Source organism: Nelumbo lutea, chromosome 6 (assembly GCF_056320005.1).
Source record: "Nelumbo lutea isolate HS-2025 chromosome 6, American lotus-T2T, whole genome shotgun sequence".
NCBI lineage: Eukaryota > Viridiplantae > Streptophyta > Magnoliopsida > Proteales > Nelumbonaceae > Nelumbo > Nelumbo lutea.
This window is the reverse complement of record NC_142689.1, coordinates 69,008,817-69,036,474: the sequence shown is the minus strand read 5'-3', so window position 1 is coordinate 69,036,474 and position 27,658 is coordinate 69,008,817. Positions and strand designations below refer to the sequence as shown.

At 39.5% G+C, this 27,658-nt stretch overlaps 2 protein-coding genes and 1 pseudogene across 6 annotated transcripts in view; all 3 read right to left on the bottom strand.

The window, feature by feature from the left end:
• Positions 1–10,188: 10,188 nt before the first annotated feature.
• Positions 10,189–11,686, bottom strand: LOC148849491 (uncharacterized). The gene is made up of 3 exons (XM_088949544.1): positions 11,463–11,686; positions 11,207–11,332; positions 10,189–11,087 (listed from the first exon to the last, which is right to left on the bottom strand). Exons 2-3 carry the CDS (start codon positions 11,310–11,312, stop codon positions 10,585–10,587), a joined length of 609 nt encoding a protein of 202 aa, XP_088805670.1. The 5' UTR covers positions 11,313–11,332; positions 11,463–11,686; the 3' UTR covers positions 10,189–10,584.
• Positions 11,687–16,196: 4,510 nt separating this feature from the next.
• LOC148849489 (MATE efflux family protein) overlaps positions 16,197–27,658 on the bottom strand; it is a 53,077-nt gene continuing 41,615 nt past the window's right edge. For 2 of the 5 annotated variants that reach the window (XM_088949542.1, XM_088949543.1), the window contains exons 10-15: positions 19,156–19,227; positions 18,851–18,967; positions 18,666–18,761; positions 18,449–18,570; positions 17,232–17,289; positions 16,197–16,510 (exon numbers count right to left, since the gene is read on the bottom strand). In XM_088949542.1, the coding sequence (XP_088805668.1) occupies positions 17,232–17,289; positions 18,449–18,570; positions 18,666–18,761; positions 18,851–18,967; positions 19,156–19,227 (465 nt within the window). In that variant the 3' untranslated portion in view covers positions 16,197–16,510. Of the gene's footprint in view, positions 16,642–17,231; positions 17,290–18,448; positions 18,571–18,665; positions 18,762–18,850; positions 18,968–19,155; positions 19,228–27,658 lie in introns of all 5 variants that reach the window. The other 3 variants (XM_088949539.1, XM_088949541.1, XR_016100711.1) reach the window with 2 other exon arrangements.
• LOC148849490 (granule-bound starch synthase 2, chloroplastic/amyloplastic pseudogene) lies at positions 25,444–26,676 on the bottom strand (annotated as a pseudogene).

The window sequence follows — 27,658 nt, the reverse complement described above, 5'->3', positions numbered from 1 at the left end:
TGGAAACTACAATACAAATTCTTATTTCTCTCGTTCGGATTTCCCTTTAGGCGAGGTGGCCACTTCACGTATGGGGTGTCCTTGATCGTCATTAAGATCTCGGTCCGCCTTGTGTTTAACGGCGTGTAATCCGTCCGAACTGCTAGGGGAGCTCGAAATGACTGGTTCGGCTTCAGCTCCCGGGTTGGGTTTTTCCTGTCGAATGGGTTGGAGGGCTCGCCTTCCCTCTTTCTTTTCTCATTCCTGCCTTCGGTTCGTTGGTTGATTTCTTCCTCTTTCCTCATGAACTTGTCCGCGAGCTTGAGGAATTCGGCTACGGTTGCCGGTTGGTTAGCTACCATGTGCCATTTGAATTCTTTGCGCGTTACCCCTCTTTTGGCCGCCACGAGCTGCACCGCAGGGTCCAACCGCGGTATCTGCAAGCATGCTTCATTGAATCGCTTGATGTAGCCCCGGATGGATTCTCCTTCCCTTTGGACTACTTCGAAGATGCTTTCCTCTGTTCTGGGGCATCGTTGGCTGGTGACAAAGTGTGCGGTGAAGACCTGCATGAACTGGGCCCAACACTTTATCGACCCGGGGGCCAGGTTCCTGTACCAAGTGTGGGCTACCCCCTGAGGGTGGTGGTGAAGGCCACGCACATGCACGATTCGCTGGCCCTGATGAGGTGCATTTGGGACTGGAAAGCGTCAACGTGGTCGATGGGGTCGAAGGATCCGTCGTACTTGTCCAGAGGTGGGAGCTTAAAATTTCTGGGTAAGGGGACCGTCAGGAGTTCTGACGCGAGGGGGGAAGGGACCGAGAGAATCGGGGCAGCTCCTACCTCATTCGAGCTCGTCTTTTCTTTGCCTCTGAGCTCTGACAAGACACGGGTGGCGGTTCAGCGACTTCGCTGACACCTTCGTTGTTGAGTGGGCCTTGTACTGGCGCTGCTGACCTCCGTGTTGCCGAGCTCGATGGGCCCGGAATGCTGGTAGTCTGCCGCCAGGGCGCTGAATCGGTTTTCTGTGAGCGGGAACTCGGGCTTGGAGCGCCGAGGTGCCGATCTCGTGGGCGAGGTTCTCGACCCGCCTGCGAGCTGCGAGGCGGGGATGATTTTTTCTCTCTTCGGCCTGGGGACGAGGCCTGGCTGTTGCTCCCTGGTGGCGAACTGCCTGGGAGCGAACTGCTTGGTGGTGAACTGCCTGATGGTGAACTGCCTGGTGGCGAACTGCCTGATGGCGAACTGCCTGGTGGTGAGTTGCCTACTAGGCGACCGATGCCTTAGAGAAAGCTGGAGCTCTCTGGTGCGGCGCAATCCGACTACCCTCAGCATGAGGTGGTCTTCTTTCCTTTGTAAGCTGCGGGAGATGAGGGACCTGCGAGAACTTCATCTTTTCCTCCTCTTTGTAGGTGGCGGGAGCTGAGAGACATGCGAGAACTCCATCTTTTCCTCATCTTTGTAGGCGGCGGGAGCTGAAGGACCTGCGAGAACTGAATCAGAGGTCCCGGGGGTATTTTCCCGATGGGGGCTCTCCGACGCTTAAGTTAGCACTCTTATTGTAGAGAGCTTTGAAGATAATATGAGAGAGCTAGAGAGCAGGGGTTACTTCAGCTGGGAATCGATGATTACGTGACGGAAAGAACCGAATTTAAGCATAATCAGATGGAACCATCCACTCCAACAGTCAGATTGGTGGGGCTCGATCTATTACCACCCAACCGTAGCGGCGGCGGCAGTAGCATTAGCAGCAGCACACAAGTTAAACCATTATTAAATCCTCGTCTAAACAACAACATTTATCCCTCCCCCGTAAATTATTAAATCCTCGTCTCATGACAGTTTGATTGTTGGTTAACAAACTAAAACTAGAAAACGAATAAGATGTACTTAAAACCATCTTTACATCTATTTCACTTCTAAATGCTTATAGAATTAATGGTTGGTTTGGTACATGTTTAGCTATTTGCATACTAAAATCACAACTCACGAATGCAAAATTGACAAAACATTAGTTACCCTTACAACCAACACCAACCTCAAAGAGGAAGTGTTGGATTCTAATTTCATAAGAGATTAAATCCAATGGGTTTGATTGGTCAATTACATGAGAAATTGCACATCTACACTTGTTTGAAAAAATCAGTTTTTTTTCTTACAAAACCTAGTTTTGAACTTGTCCCACATTGGAAAATTATAAGTTTTGTCACACACGTGCGCGCGCGTTGCACGGTACGTGGCTTGCGATGGGCGGCTCTGGTTTTGGTACGTTGATGACTGTTGATCACCATTGATGAGATCAACGATCACGATTCGATCGGGTGTGATCAAGAGGCACAATTCAAAGTTAACAGTCACCAACTGTTAACAACTTCTTAAACAGTCACAATGGTTGAAATTGTGACTGTTCAAGGTGCCTTCTCTAAACCAGCACCTACATTTTCCTCATACCTCTTCACAAATTATTTAAGGAGCATGAATCAGACTCCAAAACACACAATTTCGAAATTCACTATCTCTCTCTCTCTCAGTCCGGTCTGCTACAATCTCACAGAAGGTTTCTTTGGAGACTCTTCAACTTTGCTGGTTGCAAATTCTCGCCCAAGGCTCTGTTGTATCCTGGGAACGAATTTGCCTGTAACCCAACAGCAAACTTAGAAAAACTGAGTGGGGGCAAATAACGTTCTAAAGATAATGTCTTCAGACACGCCTCAGAGCTTCTCCTCGTAAGTTACAATGACCCCATCTTCCCCAACAATTTTAGAACGTTATCCTACAATGGAGGCGAATGCAAGCATGACTTCGATCAAAATGATGAACCAAGATCTTGTTCGACTAGACTAGTTCGATGGAGCAAATTTCAGCCGATGGCAAGACAAGATGATCTTCTTTCTGACCACACTAAAGCTATACTATCTGTTGGACCCGAATCTGCAATCACTTCCTGAACCCACTGACAAAGACTCTAAGAAACTAAAGAAGGAAAGAGCAAAACAGGAAGAGGACTCACTTCTGTGCTGATGACACATATTGAATGCCTTATCAGACCAGCTCTACAACTTCTACAAGGAACTTGCATCTCCAAAAAAAATCTGGAAGGCCCTGGAATTCGAATACAAGGTGCAAGAAGCAGGTACGAATAAGTATCTTATTGCAGAATACTTTGACTTTACCATGAACAACCATAAACCTATACTGGAGCAAGTTCATGAACTACAGGTAATAGTCAATAAAATTCGATCCCTTAACATCATCATTCCTGAATCTTTCCAAGTGGGAGCAATCATTGCCAAACTTCCACCCTCTTGGAAGGATTACAAGAAGAAGCTTCTGCACAAGGCTGAAGAACTTACCTTGGAGCAAATTCAGCAACACCTTCGTATTGAAGAAGAGTCTCGAATTAGAGACAGTAGGGATAAGACCCTGATCGATATGCTGAACTCTAAGGTAAATTTTGTGAAAAACGGATCGAAGAAGACTAACCATGCATTGCAAGTAAATAAGAATGATGGGAACTTCAAAAAGAGCAACAATAAGAAAGGATCATGCTATGTTTGTGGAAAGAAGGGGCATTATGCTCGAGTCTATCGATATCGAAAAGGCGGAACCAAGTCTGCAAACATGGTAGAAGACAATCTCATGGCCATGATTACTGAAGTCAACATGGCAGAATCGTCTTCTGGATGGTGGTTTGATTCATGCGCCACAGTCCATGTTTGTAAGGACAAGTCCTTATTCAAGACATATGAAGAAGTGACTGATGGCCAGGAGGTACAGATGGGAAACCAAACATGTGCCAAAGTTGCTGGAAGATGCAACGTAGAGTTGAACTTCACCTCCGGAAAGACACTGATTCTCTTGAATGTTCTCCATGTTCCTGACATTAGAAAGAACTTGGTCTCAGTAAATCTTGTTTGTAAGAGGGGATTCAAAGTTGTCTTTGAATCCGACAAACTAATCATATCCAAGAATGGGATGTTTGTTGGAAAGGGATATGGTTGTAATGGTATGTTCAAATCAAGTATTAATGAAGGAAAAGTTTCTGCTTATATTGTTGATTCTTTCTCTTTATGGCATGATAGATTAGCACACTTGAATTTTAAATCCATAAAGAACATGAGCAAACTAGGTATAATTGCTTACAGTAATGAATCAACTAGAAAATGTGAAATATGTATAAAATCTAAAATGGCTAAGAAACCTTTCCCTAGTGTTGAGAGAAATTCGCAACTTCTAGAACTAATCAATTCTGACATCTGTGAACTCAATGGTGTATTAACTAGAGGAGGCAAGAGATACTTCATAACATTTATAGATGACTTTTCTAGGTACACCTATGTCTACCTTATGAGAACTAAGGATGAAGCCTTTAACATGTTTAAACTATATAAGACTGAAGTTGAAAATCAACTAGAAAAGAAAATTAAAATCCTTAGAAGTGATAGAGGTGCTGAATACTTTAAAAATGAGTTTAATTCTTTCTGTGAAGAATTTGGAAGAATACATCAGTGTTCTACTCCCTATACCCCTCAGTAGAATGGTCTAGCTGAAAGGAAAAATAGAACACTTACAGAAATGATAAACTACATGTTGTTAAAAGCTAATGCACCCTTAAACTTGTGGGGGGAAGCACTCCTAACAGCCTGTCATTTATATAATTGAATTGTTTCTAGATTTAATAACAAATGCCCATATGAATTATGGACAGGAAGAAAACATAATTTAGCATATCTAAAAGTGTGGGGGTGCTTAGCATATTATAGAGTTCTAAATCCTAAAAGAACCAAATTAGGACTCAGAGCTAAGAAAAGTATGTTTGTTGGATATGCAGAACATAGCAAGGCTTATAGGCTTCTAGACTTAGAGTCCAACATAATAATTGAAACTAGAGATGTTGAATTCTTTGAAAATAAACCGTGTTCTGAACCTGCAGAAAATGAACCCACAGAAAATGACAGAGAAACTCATATCTCAATACCTGTTGATAATAATGAGACTGAAAGAAGAAATGACACAACTATAACACCTAAAATAGGACTTAGAAGAAGTCAATGACAAAGAATAGAGAAACACTTAGGTTCAGATTTTATCTCTACTCAGTCAATTGTATTTTTGGTTGAGGTTGATAGAGAGAAGATTTTAAATAAAATACTCATTGTCCTAAACATTGAAAATGATCCAAAAACCTATAGTGAGGCCATGACTTCTAGAGATGCTACCTTTTGGAAGGAAGCTATAAATGATAAAATGGATTCAATAATGTCAAATAACACATGGGCAAAATGGATACAACACTGATGGAACTGTGCAAATTTTTAAGGCTAGATTGGTAGCCAAAGGATTTAGTCAAAAGGAAGGGATTGATTACTTTGACATCTATGCACCAGTGGCTAGAACAACTTCTATTAGAACACTTATAGCATTAGCATCCATTTATCACTTATCTGTTCACCAAATGGATGTTAAAACTGTTTTTTTAAATGGTGATTTAAATAAAGAGGTTTACATGGAACAACCAGAAGGATTTCTTCTTCCTGGAAACGAGAAGAAAGTTTGTAAACTGGTTAAACCACTATATGGATTAAAACAAGCACCTAAACAGTGGCATGAGAAATTTGATTCTTGCATTTTAGCTTTTGGTTTTAAACATAATAGTGCTGATAGATGCATATACTCAAAATTCACTGAAAATTATGGAGTAATTGTGTATTTATGTGGATGATATGCTTATTGTGGGTACAAATATGGTTGGCATAAATGAAATTAAAAACTATTTATCCTCTGTTTTCAAGATGAAAGATTTAGGAGAAGTAGATACCATCTTGGGAATAAAAGTTAAAAAGCATAGTAGGGGCTATGCACTAAGCTAATCACATTATATTGAGAAAGTATTTGAGAAATTTAAGCATTTAGGGTTTAAAGAATATAGCACGCCATATGATTCTAGTATAAAACTAGTAGAAAATACTGGTAGAGCAATTGCACAACTTGAGTATACTAGTGCAGCAGGAAGTTTGATGTATGCTATGCTTTGTACTAGACCTGATATTGCATTTGCAGTAAGTAAACTCAATCGGTTTACAAGTAATCCTGGTGCAGAGCACTGTAAGGCAATTGGGAGAGTTCTTGGGTATCTCAAGAGAACCTTGGAACATGGCTTGTTTTATTGTGATTATCCAGTTGTATTAGAAGGGTACACTGATGCAAATTGGATTACCGGTAATGGAGATAACAAGTCCACATCTGGATGGATTTTTGTCCTTGGTGGGGGTGCAATCTCTTGGGCATCCAAGAGAAAAACTTGTATATCTCACTCGACCATGGAATCCGAATTCATAGCCTTAGTGGCTGCTGGAAAAGAGGCTGAATGGATTAGGAATTTATTATTGGATATAAAACTTTGGCCTAGTCCTATGCTTCCAATTTCCATTTATTGTGATAGTGAGGCAACTCTATCAAGGGCCTACAGTGGTACCTATAATGGTAAGTCCAGACATATAAGTCTGAGACATGAATTTGTTAGGCAACTGATTCAAGATGGAGTCATCACTATAACCTATGTGAGGTCAATAAAAACTTGGATGATCCTCTTACCAAGGGTTTAGCCAGAGAATTGGTAAGAATGACAACTAAAGAGATGGGATTAAAATCTTTACTTAGTCACCTGTAATGGTAACCCAACCTGAACTGAAAAAGCCATCAGTATTGGGTTTAATGGGTAACAACAAGTTACAACAATGTGACTGTTAGCACTGACATTGAGAAATTTCCCATCACAACATAAACAGTGCTGTCCGTTATGATGAGAGGTTGAGATAAACTCTTAATGAAGTTCTGAAATGTGTCAAATAACGGAGCACATAGTGGAACTTCACCTATGTGAACATAGAAGTGGTGCCGCTTCTCATGAGGGTTTGGGTTTACTCTCGGGATTGTTCATGAAACCAGGAAAAAAGCACATGGCCATAACAGTGTTGAGCAAAATTTGAAACTCTTGCAGAGACTGAACATTTTTATGTGTATAGGTGTCTCCGGTCTGTCTTGAGAGTAGTTGGTTAAATGTCTTACCACCAATAACTTTGACAAGGCTCTGAGATAACTATACTAACAAGAGGTTTAAGTTGATAAACACCTTTTGTATGCATAACTGTGTCATAGTAGTTTGGATTGAGAGAGAACTATGTAATTGATCAATCAATGTGGGGGATTGTTGGATTTTAATCTCATAAGAGATTAAACCCAATGGGTTTGATTGGTCAATTACATGAGAAATTGCACCTGTACACTTGTTTGAAAAAATCAGTTTTTCTCTTACAAAACCCAGTTTTGAACTTGTCCCACATTGGAAAATTATAAGTTTTGTTTTCAATATTTCAATAGGAGCTGATTTACACTACTTAGAATTAGTATAGGAGAGTATGGGGATTTGATACCGCGCAACGCACGTGCACTCGTGTGCGCGCATGTGTGTGGCGCAATGAGGCGCTTTAGAGGCGCACTTTGCTCGCACCCGCGTGGCTTGCGATGGGCGGCTCTGGTTTTGGTACGTTGATGACTGTTGATCACCATTGATGAGATCAACGGTCACGATTCGATCGGGTGTGATCAAGAGGCACAATTCAAAGTTAACAGTCACCAACTGTTAACAACTTTTTAAACAGTCACAATGGTTGAAATTGTGATTGTTCAAGGTGCCTTCTCTAAACCAGCACCTACCTTTTCCTCATACTTCTTCACAAATTATTTACGGAGCATGAATTAGACTCCAAAACACACAATTTCGAAATTCACTATCTCTCTCTCTCTCTCTGTCCGGTCTGCTATAGTCTCACAGAAGGTTTCTTTGGAGACTCTTCAACTTTGCTGGTTGTAGATTCTCGCCCAAGGCTCTGTTGTATCCTGGGAATGAATTTGCCTGTAACCCAACAGCAAACTCAGTAAAACTGAGTGGGGGCAAATAACATTCTAAAGATAGTGTCTTCAGACGTGCCTCAGAGCTTCTCCTCCTAAGTTATAGTGACCCCATCTTCCCCAACAGGAAGCATAGTCATTCATCTTTCTGTGTCTTCCTCTGTTTTTCTAAGGAAAGAGAATAAGGGATAAAGGAAGCACAATTTTCTGTGTTATGAGGTGCTGAACTGAAGGGTCGTATCCATCCTTTAATTCTCCACGTGGCCAAAGAGAGGTGGGTGAAGAGAGGAAAAGAAGAAAAGAAAGGCAAGACACTAGGTTGGATAGGTTTTAAGAGAAAGGACAAAAAAAGAAAATAGAAAAAATTTAGTAAGGTATTTTAGTAGTTTAATGCATTCCGTGATCTAACTTAACATCGAGGGGATTCTTTGTCATAGACCCCATAGTACAAGGGGGTCAGTGTAATTTACCCTATATGTAATCCATACTAAATAGAAAAATAGACCAAACCAGCTGATTGGACCCAGTTGGATCATGATCCAGAGACCTCTGGATGATTTAGTCATTCCCCCAAAACTGTAGTGGGCAAAAAATCAGTCAAAATTGGTGACTCAAACAATCAAACCGAAAAACCGATGATCCAATCCTAGTTTTAGAAAACCGGCCAATTTTTTTGACAATATTTTACATAAATGTAAGCATCTAAAAGCCATAACTTTGCACTCGGATGTTCGGTTGGGGTGATCTTTTTTTTTTGATAGCTTTTTGAGATCTATATGTTTCCAAGGTGCAAAAGGCACTTTGCCGCACTATTTTGCTAAAAAACACTTTTTTTCTTCAAGTATTAATTTTTAATATAAAAATTGAAACTAAAATAAAATATATATGGTATAGAAGAATATAATTATATATTTTGAAAATATACATAATTAATATTATATATATATATATATATATATATATATATATATATATATATATATATATATTACATCATCACAGTTCGACCTCTAGTTAGACCCCGATTTAACCTTTGTGAACCTCTTCCTTTTCCAGGTCGACCTCTAGTTAGCTTGGACTTCCATGTTCAACAAACATGGAAAAGGGGTCTATTTGATTCGTGATTAGGATTAGACTTGGAATCAAAATCTGAATCACCTATTTCCAATGCTCGTTTGGTTTAAAAAAGAATCAAGGATTCCAATCATTGTTGTTTGGTTCATTTGAAATCAGAATGAGAGTCAACCAAAACTTTTCAATTTTGTATTTTATTAATATTTTAATATTATTATTAAATTATTAATAGCTTATTTAATAATAATAATAATTATTATTATTATCATCTTATTACTTTAATAATATTTTGTTATTTTATAAATATTAGGGTTTGGAGTTTTTTTTCTTGAGAGTTCTTTGAACTTTGAAATTGTAGTCCCATTCCCAAGGGGGAGCGTGGGAATGGCCATTCCCCCATATGAACTTCTGCAAAAAGTGGGAATTCAAATCCTATTAAAACAAACGGTTGGATCATTCCGATTCTGAGTCTGATTCGAGACCTATATTCCAAGATGATAGCAAACGGACCCTAGAACATGCTAGAAGATAATTTTTGACTTCTAGCCATTTGATAGCAGCAGAAGTTGAATGATTTTATGGCTGAAGGACGTGTTTTCTAGATCATTACAGCTCAATTATCGAACTACACATAGATTGATACCAAAAAAAAAGAGAGAGAGAGAGCTATACACATTGATCTTTTTGTTTTGGTAATTCAACATCGATCTTTCAACTTAGAAAATACACCGCCTTTTGTTGTTCCTACACCGCCTTTCAATGTTTCGACCCACTGCTAAAGTTTTTTTAAGCTTTGCCGTAAGACTTTCTTTGTGTTCACCAACCAAGAGTGAACACATCAGTGACTGTCATTGGATTATGTAGCCCCCCAGCTCAATTATCGAACTACACATAGATTGATACCAAAAAAAAAAGAGAGAGAGAGCTATACACATTGATCTTTTTGTTTTGGTAATTCAACATCGATCTTCCAACTTAGAAAATACACCGCCTTTTGTTGTTCCTACACCGCCTTTCAATGTTTCGACCCACTGCTAAAGTTTTTTTAAGCTTTGCCGTAAGACTTTCTTTGTGTTCACCAACCAAGAGTGAACACATCAGTGACTGTCATTGGATTATGTAGCCCCCATTTATCTTATTTGTACATGATCCCAGCTCTGTGTTAGGAATCGTTTGATAAGGACAAGAATTTAGGGTGATTTGGGGTTGGTTAAAATTTCATGTTTTAACAACTAGAAAAAACAAATCAATAAAATCCAATAACCAGATAGATGCAGGCATATACAGTCAGCTCTGAAGTCCATGGCTTTTTGTTTTCTTTTTTGAAACAACATGAACCTTATCTTCTTCTCTGTCACACTCTTGAGGCAGTCGTCTTCTCTAAAGATGTAATTGCATTCTTCTGAAAATGGAGAAGTGACATCCACTCTGAAATCCATACACTCCCCCCCAACACCAAAATAATAAGAAAAAAAAAGAGAGAGAAGAATTAAGAAACATCTGATGCTAAAACAATTTTGGCACCCTGTAAGATTAACATAACCAAGTTTCCTTGAACAAAAAACAGGACCATACCCAGTACATGAAAAAAAATGGATGGAAACTTTTCTTTAAAAAGATCAGAGTTTTCGAACCCTTCGACCTCCTACTTTCCTATCCCCACCAACCACAGACATCTCAGAGTTTTTTGAGGAAGTGGGTCTCCTGTTCTCCTTACTGCGCAGAGAATATCCCGAGCTTTCCGTTTGACCAGTTGAGAAATTCGCAGGGACCGATTTTCTCAGGCTTCCCAGTTTCTTCGAGTCCCTCCTTTTACCAGACTCAACATGAACGCCGAGGTTACACACAGCTCCCCTCTCCTCTCCTGTCTCACCACCTTTCTTCCTCTTCAACCTCTCATTCCTTCTGGCGGAGTACTCGTCATAGAACCTTCCTCTTTCAAACAGAGAACCACTGACAGTACCAGCAAAAGCAGAACTGTACAGATTGCGATTTCCGAATTCCTGCTCGACCATCTTAGCCAGAGCCCGGAACTCGCATGACATCGATTGGTATTCTGGTCGGATCTGCGAATCCTCCACACCCCACAAGCGGTTCGAGTCTTGGGTTCTCGTCAAAGAAGCTGTTGCCAACAGAAAAATTCAACTAATTTGTATAAACATCTATACTTTTCACTGAGGTGCAGAGAAAAATATATCGAGAGTAGAAAAAGGGGGGAATATAGTTGTATGTTTTAATCACCTAAAGGAGTTTGGACGGAGCAGGCGGTAGAGCGTAGGATCCTGCGAGGACAAGATGGTTCGGCAAGCGGAGGCTTGCAATCTGATGGCGACTTCGTCTTAAACATTGAAGCCGGAAGAAGAATTGCTGCAGAAAGGTTTCAGAAAGAAAGAGTATGACGATATGAATAAGGAGCAATTTCTTGAAGAAATGGATATTTTGATGATTATGCATTAGTTAGAGGATCATTCAAGGAAGAAGAAAGATGAGCACTTACGGTTGTTTTGTCTCCTCTTTTGGTGTCTCAACCGAGTTAAAACTTGTCTTTCTTCTAGTCTGCTTTCTGGTTTGGGTTGATCTGTGTGCAAGGGGTGATGAACAGGGGGGCGTCTATTTAAGTGGGGAGCGGAGCGCCTCCAACGGTCATATTCTAATCCCAGGGTGGATAATACCCTTCGGTTCAAAAAGTGGGTGAGGTGTCCAATCGTGGTTAGAATACGAAACCCTAGACTCGCCTCTTGTCTTCTCTCAATTAAAGACACTGTCAGCATGCGTGCGTTATTTGGAATTCAAATCACCTTCTTCCCTCCCTCCCCAACCAATACTCCCTATTTGACTATTTTATGTGATCAATCTTGTGCTTTTACAAAAATATTCTCATAAAATCATGATTTTCCTATCATTCGTGGAATTACCCTCGAGTAATTTTATGTGATCATAATCATACCATTGCATGCGTGGCAAGTTTCATACCCTTTTCCATTTCAAAACATAAACCATATTGCCTATTACCAAAAAAGAAAAAAAAAAGCCCTGATCCAAACAAATTATTTGGGGATCTACACTAACACACAGAATGCTGTCCCACTGTTTGTGCTGCCAGGTGACAGCAACATCATCAATCAGAACACTGCATTACAAAAAATTGGACAGCTGGTCATCCCATTAAATTCAAAGAGAGGCTGTGTTTGGTTTGAAGGAAAAGGTGTGGAAATGAAGAAAAAGGTAAGAGAACACGGCCTTAGTTAAAAAAGGACAGAAAATTACTGGACCTCCACTTCTCTGATTACCAAATTCACATCACATCATTTTCTCAAGGTTCCATGAGTCAAAACTATCCGGTGTGGAGAATCCCTTGGATGATCCAAGAAAGTTAATTATGAAGGCCTTGTTCTTAGGAAAGATTTATCCGAGTAAGTACATTTATCGATATTCTTTTATTTTTCATGTAAATAAGGAAATGACCATTTTATTCATAAAATTCTATTATTAAAAAGGGACATTTTTGTCCCATTCAAGTGTTGGCAACTTTCCCCTAAATAGGAAAGTTATTTATCCACCTAGTAGACCTGTTCATGGGTCAGGCCGGGCCGGACTTTGCTTCTTTATAAACAAAAAAATACTAGGCCCAAGATCGAGCCTAGCCCGACCATCGGGTCTTGATCTTGAGCTCGAGCCCAGCCCTATATAAAGCCCAAAGCCCGATTTTGACAGATATTTTATAACATATTAATTATATATTATTAATATATTATATATTATATAATATTTCATACATTTTTCATTTCCCAGAACATGGAGTGTCAATGAACTCGTTGTTTGGCCATCACTAAGAAGTTTGCTGAATAGGCTATCACCAAATTCACCAAGAAGTAGCCGCATGAATTTGTGTTCGGTTCCAAGTGAAATAGTGACCTCTAACACATTTGGCTCCATTGCTATTGTTGCAGTCAACAAAACTATAACAGAAATTGGAGACACATATAGAAGCAAGTTCACAGAATTCAATTTTTCCCCTTCAGAGGACACCCTGAAGAAGACTTAAAGGCCATTGCAGCAATTGCACTTATGCTCATAACGAATCCATAGAAATGAAAACCTGGTTCACCCCACTAGCGATCATAAAAGGGGGTATTTGATGCAACATAAAAGTTCAGGGGCCTTCATTGCAAATTAAAGTATAGGGGTCTTTGTTTAAAAATAAAGGTAATATGGAGAATTTACACTCATGAGCCATTCTATGAAATTTTAGGAGAGAATAATTAAACAAATATTACAACATAAAACAAGTGTATTAAAAAACTAATTTGGCTTTATGCCAAGGAGGTCAACCATGGAAGCTATACTAAAAAAAATGATTAATAGAGAAGTTCAAAGAGATTTAGAAAAAGCTTATGATAGAGTTCTTAAAGAAATAATATGGTGGGTCTTGAAAAAGAAAGGGATTCAAAATATGTAATATAAACCTAATTAAAGATATATAAAGGGGGCAACAACCAATGTTAAAACGCAGTCGGGGAGACATTAGATTTCATAGTTATGATGGATCTTTAAAGATATATATAAGGGGGCAACAACCAATGTCGTGTTGACTCATATTTGCTTTCTGGGTCATTGGAGTTTTTTTTTTAAGGTGTAAGTGACAAAAACATCATAGGAGCCTTTTGTAAGGTATAGCTTAATACCTTCTGTACTTTAACCCCCCTCTGTTTCTTCATAGAATGTCTTCTATCGAGAAACACTTGATTGAGGTTTGCTAGATTTGTAACCTTCGTCTTAAAGTGGTCAAGGCCAGTTTCTTGAAGACTACTGGGAAGTTGGAAGCCCTCATGGAGGAGTTGTGGTCACTAGTGTGAGATTTGATGGAGATGATGAATTTGAGGTTTTTTATGCTTTTCTCCAAGAGCATGGGATTATTCATCAAATCTCCATAGCCTATACACCTCAACAAAATGGTGCTGCTGAAAGAAGAAATTAAATGTTAATGAATATGGTGCATGGTATGATGAGCAATGCCACTTTACCCACATCATTTTGGGGAGAATCCATTAGGTTGGCAATTTACATTTTGAACAGAGCACCCTCTAAATCAGTACCAAAAGTGCCATATGAAATATAGACTAGAAAGAAGCCAAGTCTAAATCACCTAGATGTGCGGGGTTGTGCTACTGAAGTTAAAATATTAATGCCAGGGTTACATAAAACCTCATCCAAATCCATTAGTTGTTACTTTTTGGGATACCTAGAAAGATCAAAGGGATATAGGTTGTTTGATCCGTTAAACCCTAACTCTATCATTATCAAATCCAATGATGTAATGTTTCTTGAGGCTAATGATGATGGTCTTAAAAGGAGTAAAATTCAAATAGAAGATTTGATTGATGAAGTGTTACCGAATCTCACTCCAAATGTTATTCCAAATAATGTTGATGTCAACACCTCATAAAAGGCCTTAGGGAGTCAGAATATATGCAATTCTAGATGATTACATTATATATCTTCCTGAAGTTGATTATGTAAATAATGATCCTGGAAATTATTTAAAAGCATTAAGACATCAAAATTATGAGCAATGGTTGGAAGCCATGAAAGAGGAATCTGTGGAGAGCAACTTAGTGTAGAAGTTGCCTGTTTTACCAAAGGGGAATAAACCTATTGGTTGTAAATGGGTCCTTAAGACCAAAAGAGTTTATGATGAAACTATTGAAAAATTTAAAGCATGATTGGTTGCTAAGGGATTCACTTAAAGAGAAGGAATAGATTATGATGAGACATTTTCAAATGGGCGTAAAAACTACTTTTCTTAATGATCACTTGAAAGAAGTTATTTACATGCTACAACCAGAAGGTTTTGTTATAGAAAGAAAGAACAAAATGTCTATAGATTTAAAAAGTTTATTTATGGGCTCAAGCAAGTTTCGAGGCAATAGTACATCAAATTTAATATTATTATCACAACATTTGGATTCAAAGAAAACACCTCATATAACTATATTTATGTGATGGTCAGTGGGAGCAAAGTCACATTCTTAATATTATATGTTGATGGCATTCTCATAGCAAGAAATGATCAAACTATGTTGATAGAAACTAAGTATTTTTTGTCTACCTCATTTGATATGAAAGATCTTGGTGAATTAGAATATGCCAAAATAGAAAGTTGAGACTTCTAGGCCTTTCATAAGAAACTTACATAAAGAAGATGCCGAAGAAGTTTGATATGGTTTCTTGTTCTCTTGAAGAATCTCCATTTGTTAAAAGGGACACTTTTAAGTATCCATCAATGCCCTAAGAATGATCTAGAATGGGACAAGATGAATAACATCGCTTATGCATCTATAGTTGGGAGCCTAAGGAGATACCAAAACAATTCTGGTAAATGACTAAAAAGGTAATGAGGTACCTTTAGCATACAAAGCACTATATGCTTGTATAAATCTAGAAGTTGTTGGATACATTGATTTTGATTACAAGGGATGTGCAAACTCTTGAAAATCTACTTTTGGATATGATTTTATAACGACTGGAGGATCTATTTCTTGCAAGAATCAAAAGTAGACATGCGTGACCCCCATGGAGACAAAACATCTCTTATTGTGAGGATAAGGCATGCCTTATTGTCAAAAATCTAAGTTACTCGTCATTGACTCTATTTGATTAGTGGGAGCTTATTTTGCCAATTTGTAATTTTATTCTATTAATTCAAATCTTGTTACTATGTGCACATTTGATTAAGGTAGCTACTCATACACCATTATGGTTTGTTAACCGTTACTGGGTTTGTGAACTCATTCTATTAAACCGTACTGTGACTTGGGGATAGTGATTTTGTAAATATTTTGACATGAAAATGGGTTTGCTTGCATTAAATTAGCAAGGATCCCTTCATCCTCGAGTATTTATTGGTCATTAAAACCAAGATGGTTGACTTCCTTGCTTTGGCCCTATGGAAATTTTGAATCCATAGAATAACAACAGACTAAGTGGGGGATTATTAGACTAAGCACATAATCACATTGTTGATTAAATACACTTATTGGGCTATTAGAAAACCGAAGCATTTTAAACCGTTTATAGAGGCATCAAGGTCCGTGGACCTATAAATAGAGATGGTCACAGATCACAACTCGGCCAAGCGTCCATCTCAATCAATTTCTCATCTCCTTGGAGGCTTGGAGTCGAGTGGAGACTAGTTTGAGAAACCAGCACCGGCAGAGGTAGGGCTGTAAAATTTTGAACAGGAGAATGATATGTACGATTTTATTTTGATATGTTTTAATATATATCCGTTTAACATTGTCTTTAGAGCCGATTTCCATTTAAAATCCATCACTACATTTAGCAATTGGGTGAAGCCCCTACCATCTATTTTTAGTAACTAGCTAGCTTTTCCTCTTATATAATTAGTACAAGAGACTTCTTACAGCCATACAACCCTACTCGGTCACGACTCAGAAACAGGTGGGGACATTATGTAATTGCTTCACCGCATTGATTTCACAAGCACAACCAATGGCACATAACGAATACATCATGTTAACGTACCTGTAAAATTAGGTAGTATTATGTCGAAGAATACCAATAAATTGGCAATTTAATATTCAGATTAATTCACAAACCAAAATTTTTTCAAGTTCCTCTGCAAGAACCACCATGGGCCAGTTTTTGATGTTAATCTGGAGTGAACAAAAAAGATTTGAATAAACAAATACATCATATTAAACGTACCTGTAAAATTAGGTAGTATTTTGTTATATGCCTTAAGAGAACTCACCCCTAAAAGCTAGCTGTTAGAGGGAGGGAACCCAAGCACATATATACTCACAACAGCATTCCATTCTACCGATGTGGGATACCTTGCATTAACATCTCATACTACCACCATGGGACAAGTGGATCATAACATCCCACCATGCTTTCGCAGTACTGGCACCCACGCAGGCTGGCTTTGTACTAACCCACCTAGTCCCAGCCAAACACTGCAATACTGACGTCACCACCTTCTCTGTACGATTGCAACTGATAGGCATAGTGTAGGCTCTGATACCATCTGCTATGTGCCTTGGGAGAACTCACCCCTAAAAGCTAGCTGTTAGAGGGAGGGAATCCAAGCATATATATGCCCCACAATAGCATCCCAATCTACCGATGTGGGATACCTCACATTAGCATCCCATACTACCAACATGGGACAAATGGATCATAACATATTATGTCGAAGAATACCAACAAATTAGCAATTTAATATCCAGATTAATTCACAAACCTAAATTTCTTGCAAGTTACTCTGCAAGAACCACCATGGGCCAGTTTTTGATGTTAATCTGGAGAAAACAAAAATTGAATATGAGAATTTAGAAGAAGACAGGAACACACTAAATTGACAATTAACCATGACCAAAATGGATAAAAAAACTACAAGTGAAAAATTCCTCAAATTTTAATTTTTCAACTTTTATGAACTATCCTCCAAATTTGTGTGCTCTAAGAAATAAATAACATGTATCAGAACCTATCAGTTAAATATGACTGTCTTCAGGTTTATTGGAAGTATTTGCCAGATAGTTTCTGACACTGGGAAGACCATGAAAACCAAAAATACAATAAAATGTGGGTTCTTTTAAGACGTCCACGAGATCCTGAAAGGAACGTCTCCTAGGGCCAAGTATTAACTCAAAACAAATCCAGCAGTTCTGATTTGACATGATAGCAAATCTATTGATATTGGAAAATGGGCAGTTTTATAATTCTCTTTATTGTTAATATTTTTGGTCTAATAAGTTTTTCCTTTGAATCTTAGAAATTTTGGCTCAGGAAAGTGGATTTGGAATTGAACTCCACTGCCACTAAGACTTCCTCAGAATTCAAATGATACCTAGGCAATTCTTTAACGCCAATAAAATGTATGCATTTTTTAGTTCCCCAAAAAACAAAAAAGATGACTGGACACCTACTAGATACCTAGGCAATGCTTTAACCACACTGGTCTAAACTCTAAACCTAAGTGAATATTTTCTCAAATACCACTTAACTTGCAAAATAGAATCCATTCTGTTATTGTCTTTTAGCAATTACTTACTAGAAAGTTATCAACAGAGGCAGAAAATTTAATTGAAAATGAATAAGCAACTTAGAATATATAATCATCATTATCATACTATCATCCAAGCCTTATCACAACCATATGGGGCTGACTATTAACCCAGTTTAATGCCATATCCATTGTTAATTATTAGCACTTAAATCATTTCTTAGTACTTCGACCCATGTCTTTTTTGGTCTACCCCCACCCCTTCTAGCTCTAACTTGCAGATCACTTCTTATGGGTGATGTCAAAGGTCTTCTATGCATGCAGCTAAACCATCTTAGTCTACTTTATCTCCAACTTAGAACATGTGAGGAGAGAGAGAAAAATATTGGATACTTGTGAACCTGACCAGCAGTGAATGACAAGAGAACGCAAAATGAACTAACATGTCATACCTTATATATCCTGCCACCATACGCAAGCCCATGAATAGAGCTAAACCTGACCACACTCCTGGAAGACCAAAAATGGAAGGCGCATACAGCAAAACTGCAGAAGATATTGCTCCCACTACCATCTATGTATCAAAAACTTTATATTAGGACCTGGAGAAGTCAAATCATGACTTGATGTCTTAAAGATAAACTGAATTAAATAATTCTCAGAGTTTACCATTGACTGAGCCGCATATGCAAAATCAGAAACACCATAATGGAGACCATCAAAAATAAAAGCTAGGGCATTAATGGGTTGACTGGCACTGACAAACTGTACCCAAATTTAGATGGGAGCCCATCAGATAAAACATTTGATCATACACAAGAAAAAAAAAGTTCAAAACAAGTGTAAACACATACCAAAACCCCAGATCTAACAATAACTAGTACATCCATGTCTTTGGTGAATAATGTAGCCAAAAAACCAAATGTTGTACCCAGTATTGCAGCTAAGGTAACACCTGTAAGAATCCCTGCCTGGAGAAATGTGCTCCAATCAATTAAACAAACTGAAAAGAGCATATACCAAACAAAGAGAATCTAGAAATAAAATATAACCGAAAAGTCAAATATTTTTTATAGGTTAGGTACCCAAAAGCTCAAATGTCCTTAATGACTGAGGCATGGGGTAAATGTACAACGGCGAGGCATACAAGAAAACTCACCTTCAACACAAAATAGGTGATTTCTTTAACTGTGTTGTAGTCACCCTTTGTAAAATAACTTGCAATCAGAGCCTAAGGATTAAGAAGATTAAAAGAAAATTAAACACCTGAAAAGTAAATAAAGATGCATTGCAAGCAATATGCACATCCACAAATTTTAGCAAATTGTCATGTAATCACTTGAAAATGGAACTTGCATTTTGTGATAATGCACAAAATCTAAATTAGACGACACTTGGACATACTTACACTCTGAAGGTATATGGACAAAAGAAATATGTAAGACAGAAAGCACATGCACCCTTCTCAGGAAAGGAAAATCACCTATAGTTGCATGGTTCCAAGGTATCAAACCCAACTGCAAAGTCGTGAATTTTTTAACAGTGAAATAACCGAATTCAGATGGACTCCATACAGAGCACGCCCCACATGTGCCGCCCCACAGCACATCCCAACCATGTATTGGGAACATCTCCCCATGACAAGTGCAGGAGATGTTCACAATGCACGCTGAGATGTGCATGTTAGGCACGTGTGGGGAGAGCTGTGGGGAGCCAATCTGAACTCGAAATAAGTTAACAAACAAGAGTTGTCGCTCTTTCTATCTGAATATAAAATAAAGCAGTTGTGACTTGAAGCCATTTCCAAACTTTGAAATAGCAACAGCACCAACGCCTCTAAAATGAGGAATCCAAAAGCATTCCTCTTTCAGAAATATAAAATTTTAGAATGCTATGAAGCAGCGTATAATACCAATCTCACACAACACTCCACACCTTTTGGCCCTACTGTCATGCCCCACCCTCTGACAATTTGGAATGTCCATAGTTATTGTTATCATACCAAACTGCCCTCATTAGAGATTTTCAAATTTCTTAATACTGTAACGACCCCCCCCCCCCCCAATCCCCACCAAAGAAAATATATATTATACAAATCCAAAACTAACCTTAATAGCAGAAAACACTGCCCTTATTATTTAATTTTAAAGAAGGCTAATTAAGGTATGCTTTTATTAAATTACTGTCAGGTTTGGTCCAGCCAATACCTTAAAGAAAACTTCCTAGAATAACTGTACTTTCAAGTTCTTTGTTCTTTGTTTTCCATTATCATTGTCTCCATTACAGCTTTGTGTAAGATTATCTTATATGTTATATTGTACCAATCTCAAATTCTGTGCTGTATGCTAGCATAAAGGTTTAAGAGCAATGCCAACTTGAAAAAACATATGACATGTTTTCACAGTAAAAGCTACAATTTCTAGCTCAATGTGAAGAATGCTTTTGAACTTCGAGTCTTGGATTAGACATCGAGTTGCTAGTGAACATGGTACAATGTACAAAAGAAAAACTACTAGGCAACTATCTCAAAGTGTTAGCTTGGTACATGACACAGGTGCCAAGAACTCATGTGTCCAAAGATTTCTACCACATTGCACAGGGAACATGCCATCAAATAAGTATTAAGGGGGTGTTCTACAATGTGAATTGCTTTTCTTGTTCCCAGCATCGGGTTTGAAACAGATTGTTTCTTAAAACAAAAACACAAAAAACATGTTCTTGATTGTCAGTGTGCTTTTTGCTTGCAAAACTGGAACCAAAAATATGTTCTTGAATCTGGTTTTAAAAACATGTTTTCATTTGATTATTTAACATCTTATTCCATAAATGATATGATTTCTTTACTAGAAAAATGGAATCAGAATTCAAGAACGTGTTTTTGTTTATTTGCTGATGTGGCAAAAAAACAAGTGAAAACAAAAATATTTACACTGTAGAACACTTTCTAAATTACACATTATGTATATAATATATAAGAAATTCAATGAAAAAATTTAAAAATATGACTGTTGGAATCATATTGGACATGTCCTTTTCTTGTGACACATTATTTAAAAGTGCTATCTATAAGAGTTCTTGGGTAACTTCAATTTGGAAAATAATCAACATGTTACAGGAAGTGTCATGCCATGTTTCTTCTTCCAAGTGTTGCAGCAAGAGGACAATATAAACCACATTAATGTGTTCTAAGGACACACTTCTAAGAGGACAAAAAATTACACAGAGCAGTGTTCAGTTTGCACCCTCCAGTGGGACATCCACTTTCTAATCTCTGATAAAGGAGAAATGTTTTTTGGTCGATGCCACTTTCCCATTTCTAAGTTATCTGTTCTCCCATCATGCTCCCCCACCCCCCCAAATTACACACACACACACTGCCTTCCTCACATCCCACCATTCCACTAATAATAAAAGAAAAACAATAAGCCATTTATTAAGACCCCCTACAGTTTCACGCAAATGCTAAGGCATGCCCTATAGTTTGCTAATTACAAGAATTTGAGACACCTCTACTTTGCAAATGCTAATGCACCTTCCATTAGGAACCATTTGTATACCCATTTGGAATGGTTTTCTATTCTAAAAATACCTGTAAAAAGTATTATATCATCCTTTTAGAAACAGAAGCCTCCCCCAAGGCCCCAAAGAATTTTGAAGTAGATAAAGGAACTTTGGTTCTTGAACCTCTTGCAGTATTATATGAACTGCCAGAAAATGGAGGAAGGTAAGTTCATGCAGTCTGTCACTTGGAAAAGATTCATAAAGATTGAAGCCAAATAGCTCCTTTATGAAAGCTTCAGGATGAAAATGAAATCAACTTTGAAGATCAGGGAGATGAAAAGGGCGATGGTGATTTTGGTTGGCGAAGAGGTTATTGGATGGTTCAAGCATTCGTGGAGGAAGCATCTCAGGTGGGTAGGAAGAAGGATTTCAAGGAGGTAAAAGAAGAAGGTGATAACATGGCAGAAACCAGGAAAAATGAAAAGGGCAGATTTCTAGTGCTCGTGGGGTATTTTAGAAATGGAAAAAAACAATTGGCATGCTTCCTAGAAGGAAAGATGGGTGCCGGGTGGAAAGAAGTTTTAGGCATGCTGAATGATTTCACTGGCTGGCTGAAAGGATTGCAGGAGACATAGAGAGATATCCCAGGAGGAAAATAGAGGTCAAGTTGAGATGGCACAGAGACAGTGCGAGGAGGCAGATACTTTGGTGACAGTTGGTCATCCTACAAGTGCTGGTAAAATAATCACTTGTGCTTCAAAGGAAGAGTGGGAAAAGAAACTAACAGTAACAGCTAATGTACCACCTAATGATTGGAGGTTAATAGCCGAGGAGGTACTGAAGGAGCTGAAACTAAACTGTACCATCATTATAACACCCTTTGAGGACTGTAAAGTCCTTTTGGAATTAAGTGGGAAGGAGGTTGGAATTGATGCTGTTTGCTTGAAGTCGGATTCAGTTACAGTGACTGTCCAGATGGTCACCTGAGTCTAATTCCAAGAGCTTCGGTGTGAAAGAAAAAGTTATGGTTTGGATTATAGGATTACCCTTTCATTTATGGAATAACAGAAATGTTTTGCTCCATTGCCTCTCTCTGTAAGGCTTGGTTAGATGGTGTTTTTGTGAGAGATCTGCATTCGGAAGTAGTATGGTTGAGCAATGTTCTTCCTGAAGACATCCCTAGAATGGTGAAGGTGGTCGGTCACACGGAGTCTTCTACTCTGTCTGATTGATAACCGCCATTGAAGCCTCTGTGTGCGTGAAGGAAGGAAGGTTGAAGATGAGAGGGTAGAAGAAGCTGGGCTACATGGATGTAAGGGAGTGGGTAATTCAAATTGGTTTGAAAATTTCACAATTCTGGAGTTTATGTGAACCTTTAAAAGGGAAGGTAATTGAATCTGAAATGGGAAAGGATTCAGAGGGAGGAAAGGCGTGTGGCAGGTCCTATGTACAGGTGCTGACAGGGGGCAGCCTTGGGCAGACAAACGGTAGACAGGTTGCACTAGTAAATAATACTGTGGGAGGCTGTGGACTGAACCCAAGCTCCATAGACTCATCTGGTCAGAAGGAAAAGGTAACGATTGATTTAAATCAGGTTACAGACCATGTAGGCACCAGCAAAGAAGGTGCCCTCAGAAACTTGCGATCTATTTGTGGTAGGACAAGTGGGGGGTGAGCAGGAAGCCCAAATGTCTGAGCTGGGCCAAGCCAGGGGCAAAAAAGTTGGACTCGGCAGGGTTAATTGACAAATTGAACAAGGCTGAGCCGGGTAAAGTTTCTTAACTAGACCGGGCCCATCTATTGTCTATATATTAAAGGAAGATCGTCAGGCAACAGTCCCCTCCCTTTAAATACGTGGCATCCTAAAATTTCATTAAACAACATCCCAGAAATGGGCTCATCCACTCCTAAGAAACTGTCTGAAGTGGTTACTTTCAGTCACAAGCAAATTTGAATTTTAAGCTTAATTACGAGTCTTACCAGAATTTAGTGTAATTAAAAAAATCTATTATAACCACAGTACTCATTAATTAAATAATGATTATTAATAAGAATATAAGAAAATAATCATCACCATTACTAATTAAAAATAATATTAATCTTTAATTAAATAAATAAGTAAATATTACATTTTGGTTCATCTTTAAATTTTTACAGTACAAATTTTAATTATAATAATTATTAGGATAAAAATCATTAATTAAATACTTAATAATAACAACAATTAATTAATTAAATATTACAAGTATTTGGCTCAGCTTGGCTCAAATCCACCCCTAATTCCCACCCAACAGAATTTGATCCAATGTTTTCAAAACTGAATTGGAAAAACCACAAACTGGTCACCTGATTGGTTCCATTTCACCCCAAAACCGCTTTTTGGCCGAAAATCGTTGATTTGGTCAACAAACCGTTGACCCAAGCAATCAAACCATTGTCCCAGACAACGGTTTTTGGCATTTTTTTGCTAGAACAGTCTGTTCGCTAAGACCGTACGGTCGGACCATTCAGCTCGGGAACTGGACCCAGTCCAATCTAGTTTTAAAAACCTCAATTTGTTGGACAAATTTATTTTTAATCTTGAATAGGGAGAACATTGGGTTGAGTTGGTGGAAAGAGCTTTACCGCGAGTTACTTCTAACCATTGCCCGATTAGTATTGGAATTGAAGACTCCCTGAGTGGCCCCAAACCCTTTAGGTTAAAAAATATATGGCTCACACATCCCAGCTTTATCCAAAAGTTTAAGGATTGGTGCAGAGAAGAGGTGTAAGGAGTCTAGTGGGAAGGCATAAGATTTCATAGGAAGTTTCAAGGACTTAAATATGAAATTAAAGAGTGGAATAGAGATCATTTCAAAAGAACTGAGGACAGGAAACTAATTGTAATTTCTCAAATCGAGCTCTTGGATGTAAAGGAGAGTCAAGGTGTGGTAAGTGAGAAAGATAAGATTATGAGATGGTCCTTGAAAAATATCTTGAATAAGGTTAGAGCCCTTTGTTGGAAAGTCTACGTTGGAAATTAAACACCTTGAATAACCTACAAAAGAAAAGACCCCACCTTTGTATCTCCCCAAACTGGTGTTTCCTTTGCAAAGCAAATGAAGAGAGCTGTTACCATCTTCTAATATCCTACCCTTTTGTTGTGAAAATTTGGGAAAATATTTTGGATCTTTTTGGGTAAGACCAAAAAGAATATCCTACCCTACCCTACAACTTTTAGGTGGCCTAAGAAAAGAGGGAGAGTCTTATGGAGGTGTGTTAGGGCTGCTTTAGTTTGGACAGTTTGGGAGGAAAGAATATCAAAATTTTTAATGATAAAGAAAGGGATGAGGACTCTATCTGGGAAAGTCTGCTGTTTAGGGCTATTAACTGGGCTAAAGCTCTGGATCTATTTCCACTTTTCTCCTTTGATGACATACGGAGTGTTATGGACCCGCGCATAGGATCTCGTCACGGGTCGGTCTATAGGGAGAAAGCCCTGCTTTCCCCTTGTGCCTTCCCTTGCGTGCAGAACCTATTGTGGAAAACGAATGGGTGATTTGTCCAAGAGACCACCCAAACTCTCCTAATGGGTGATTTGTCCAAGAGACCACCCGAACTCTCCTAATGGGTGATTTGTCCAAGAGACCACCCGAACTCTCCTTACTCTTTTCTTGACTGGAAAACTGAATCCTTTACTTCAATTCGTAGCTCCTTAAATAGGAGATTACAGGAGGAAACTCCTTGTTGGATTCGGCTAGGCTAGGGTAATCCAACTTAAACTCAAAACTCCTAATTACCTACTCCTAATGGTAACACAACTCCTACTTCTAGTGGCAAACCGAACTCTTACTAAGAAGATAAGATAAGGTAAGGATAAGGGATGAGGGATAATACAGCTGGCGGCGAGTTGGCTAGAGTGGCAAGGTAAGTGGGCCCTTGATGAGCTGTCGTGTGGGCCCCCCTCCTATTGCTGCTTTTGGTGGTGCGCGCGTCTCACAATGCTGTTGCAGTGTGGTGCGTGCTGTCGGGCAGTGCATGCTGTGCGTTGCCGGGCGGCGCGCGTCTCACAATGCTGTCTATGACTGCGCCACAGTGCGCTGCCGGTCGGTGTGTCCATAACATCACACCCCTCCTGGATAACGAGCTTGTTCTCAAGCTCGAATTCTGGATACATGGCTTGGAACTCTACCAATGGATCAAACGGTTGCACACAATCTCTCAGTCCACCAACAACATGAACAACAGGAACTTCCCCGTAGCTAAGTGCATAAAGCTGGTTCAGTCCACATGGCTCAAATCTAGAAGGCATGAGTAGGATGTTTGCACCAGCAATTATTCGATGGGCCATTTTCACAAAGGAACCAACCCAACCCCTGACTTTGTCATGGTGTTGACTCTCAAAATGTTTGAGAAGCTGTTTCCGGTCAGGTCTCCCAATGCCCAACATGACTAGTTGCACATCCTGGTCCACCATCCAAGGAATGGACTCAGCAACGAGATCAACACCTTTCTGATGGTCAAGCCTGCCAATGAACCCAACCAGAGGAACATTCTCCCGAAGAGGAAGACCAAGCTCCCTTTGTAGAGCTGCTTTGCATTGAGGCTTGCCAGTCTGAAGAGTCTCCGCAAAGTAATTGGTGTAGCCATCCGATGCCAGGTAAACATCTAACTATGGGTTCCCTTCGTTTGCATCAATCCCATTCACGATGCCCTTAAGCTTCCAATCAAACTCATTTATTATTTGATGCAGACCCTGGCCACCTTCTTTAGTTTTCAGCTCCCAAGCGTAACCATGTCTTATAGTGACTACACGATCTACTGCTCTCAGGCCAGCTGCCAGGAAATTGAAGTGATCCCCACCTCCTGGGTCATGTAGTTTGAAATAGTTTTGTGGAAGATCCACATAACGAAAATCGCGTACTGGACCACGACCCTGGTGTGCTATGTTGTGGATCACAAGAACGCACTGGGTATGCTTACAGAAGAGAACCTCAAGAGCAGCCTCCATATCCTGCCCATCCACCTTATATCTCTTGCGCACTCCTATTTCTTGAACTTTTACATAGTTACCATACCGTGGTGCCACAACCAAAACTTTATGTCCACACCGAGCCAAAGCCTTCGGTACAGCCCCAGCAACATCGCCAAGTCCACCTGACCAAGGAGCGCATTCGGCAAGTACCAATATAATGTTCATGACATTGTCCCTGGCCAAAGGAGACTTTACAATTTCATCCTCCGTGCGCTGATCATGAGAGAATTGCTCGCAGCGGTACAGCAATCCTAGTGGGTCACTGTTGCCGCTGTACGAGAGAAACCCCAAGCGGTTATACTTGGGAATAACTGCGGCTGTCGGGGCAACGATTTGATGTTCGCTGGATGCCTCTACCCAGTCCGGACGGCGACTATTTGTGTTGGCGATTCCCTCAGAACTCCCTTCTTTGTTGGAGAAGAATGCTTCCAACAGGCCTCTACTCGTGACGAGATCCTACGCCCGTGGACAAATCACCCATTCGGTCCATGGGGAGAAAGCCCTGCTTTCCTCTTGTGCCTTCCCTTGCATGTAGAACCTATTGTGGAAAACGAATGGGTGATTTGTCCAAGAGACCACCCGAACTCTCCTTACTCTTTTCTTGACTGGAAAATTGAATCCTTTACTTCAATTCGTAGCTCCTTAAATAGGAGATTACAGGAGGAAACTCCTTGTTGGATTCGGCTAGGCTAGGGTAATCCAATTTAAACTCAAACTCCTAATTACCTACTCCTAATGGTAACACAACTCCTACTTCTAGTGGCAAACCGAACTCTTACTAAGAAGATAAGATAAGGTAAGGATAAGGGATGAGGGATAATACAACTGGCGGCGAGTTGGCTAGAGTGGCAAGGTAAGTGGGCCCCTGACGAGCTGTCGTGTGGGCCCCCCTCCTATTGCTGCTGTCGACAGTGCGCGCATCTCACAATGCTACTGCCGTGTGGTGCGTGCTGCTGCCTAGTGCTGCTGTCGTGCGGTGCGACGGTGTGCTGCCGGGCGGTGCATGCTGCGCGCTACCGGGCAGTGCGTGTTGCGTGCTGCCGGGCGGTCCATGTTGCACGTTGCCGGGTGGTGTGTGCTGCTCGCTGCCAAGCGGTGCGTGTTGCTATGCGGCGCTGTCGTGCGTAGGATCTCGTCACGGGTTGGT

Coding starts and splice junctions, on each gene's coding strand:
- LOC148849491 (XM_088949544.1), bottom strand. CDS start 11,312: ATGTTTAAGACGAAGTCGCCATCAGATTGCAAGCCTCCGCTTGCCGAA. Junction 11,088..11,206: donor CTCCGTCCAAACTCCTTTAG/GTGATTAAAACA, acceptor TGTTGGCAACAG/CTTCTTTGACGAGAACCCAA.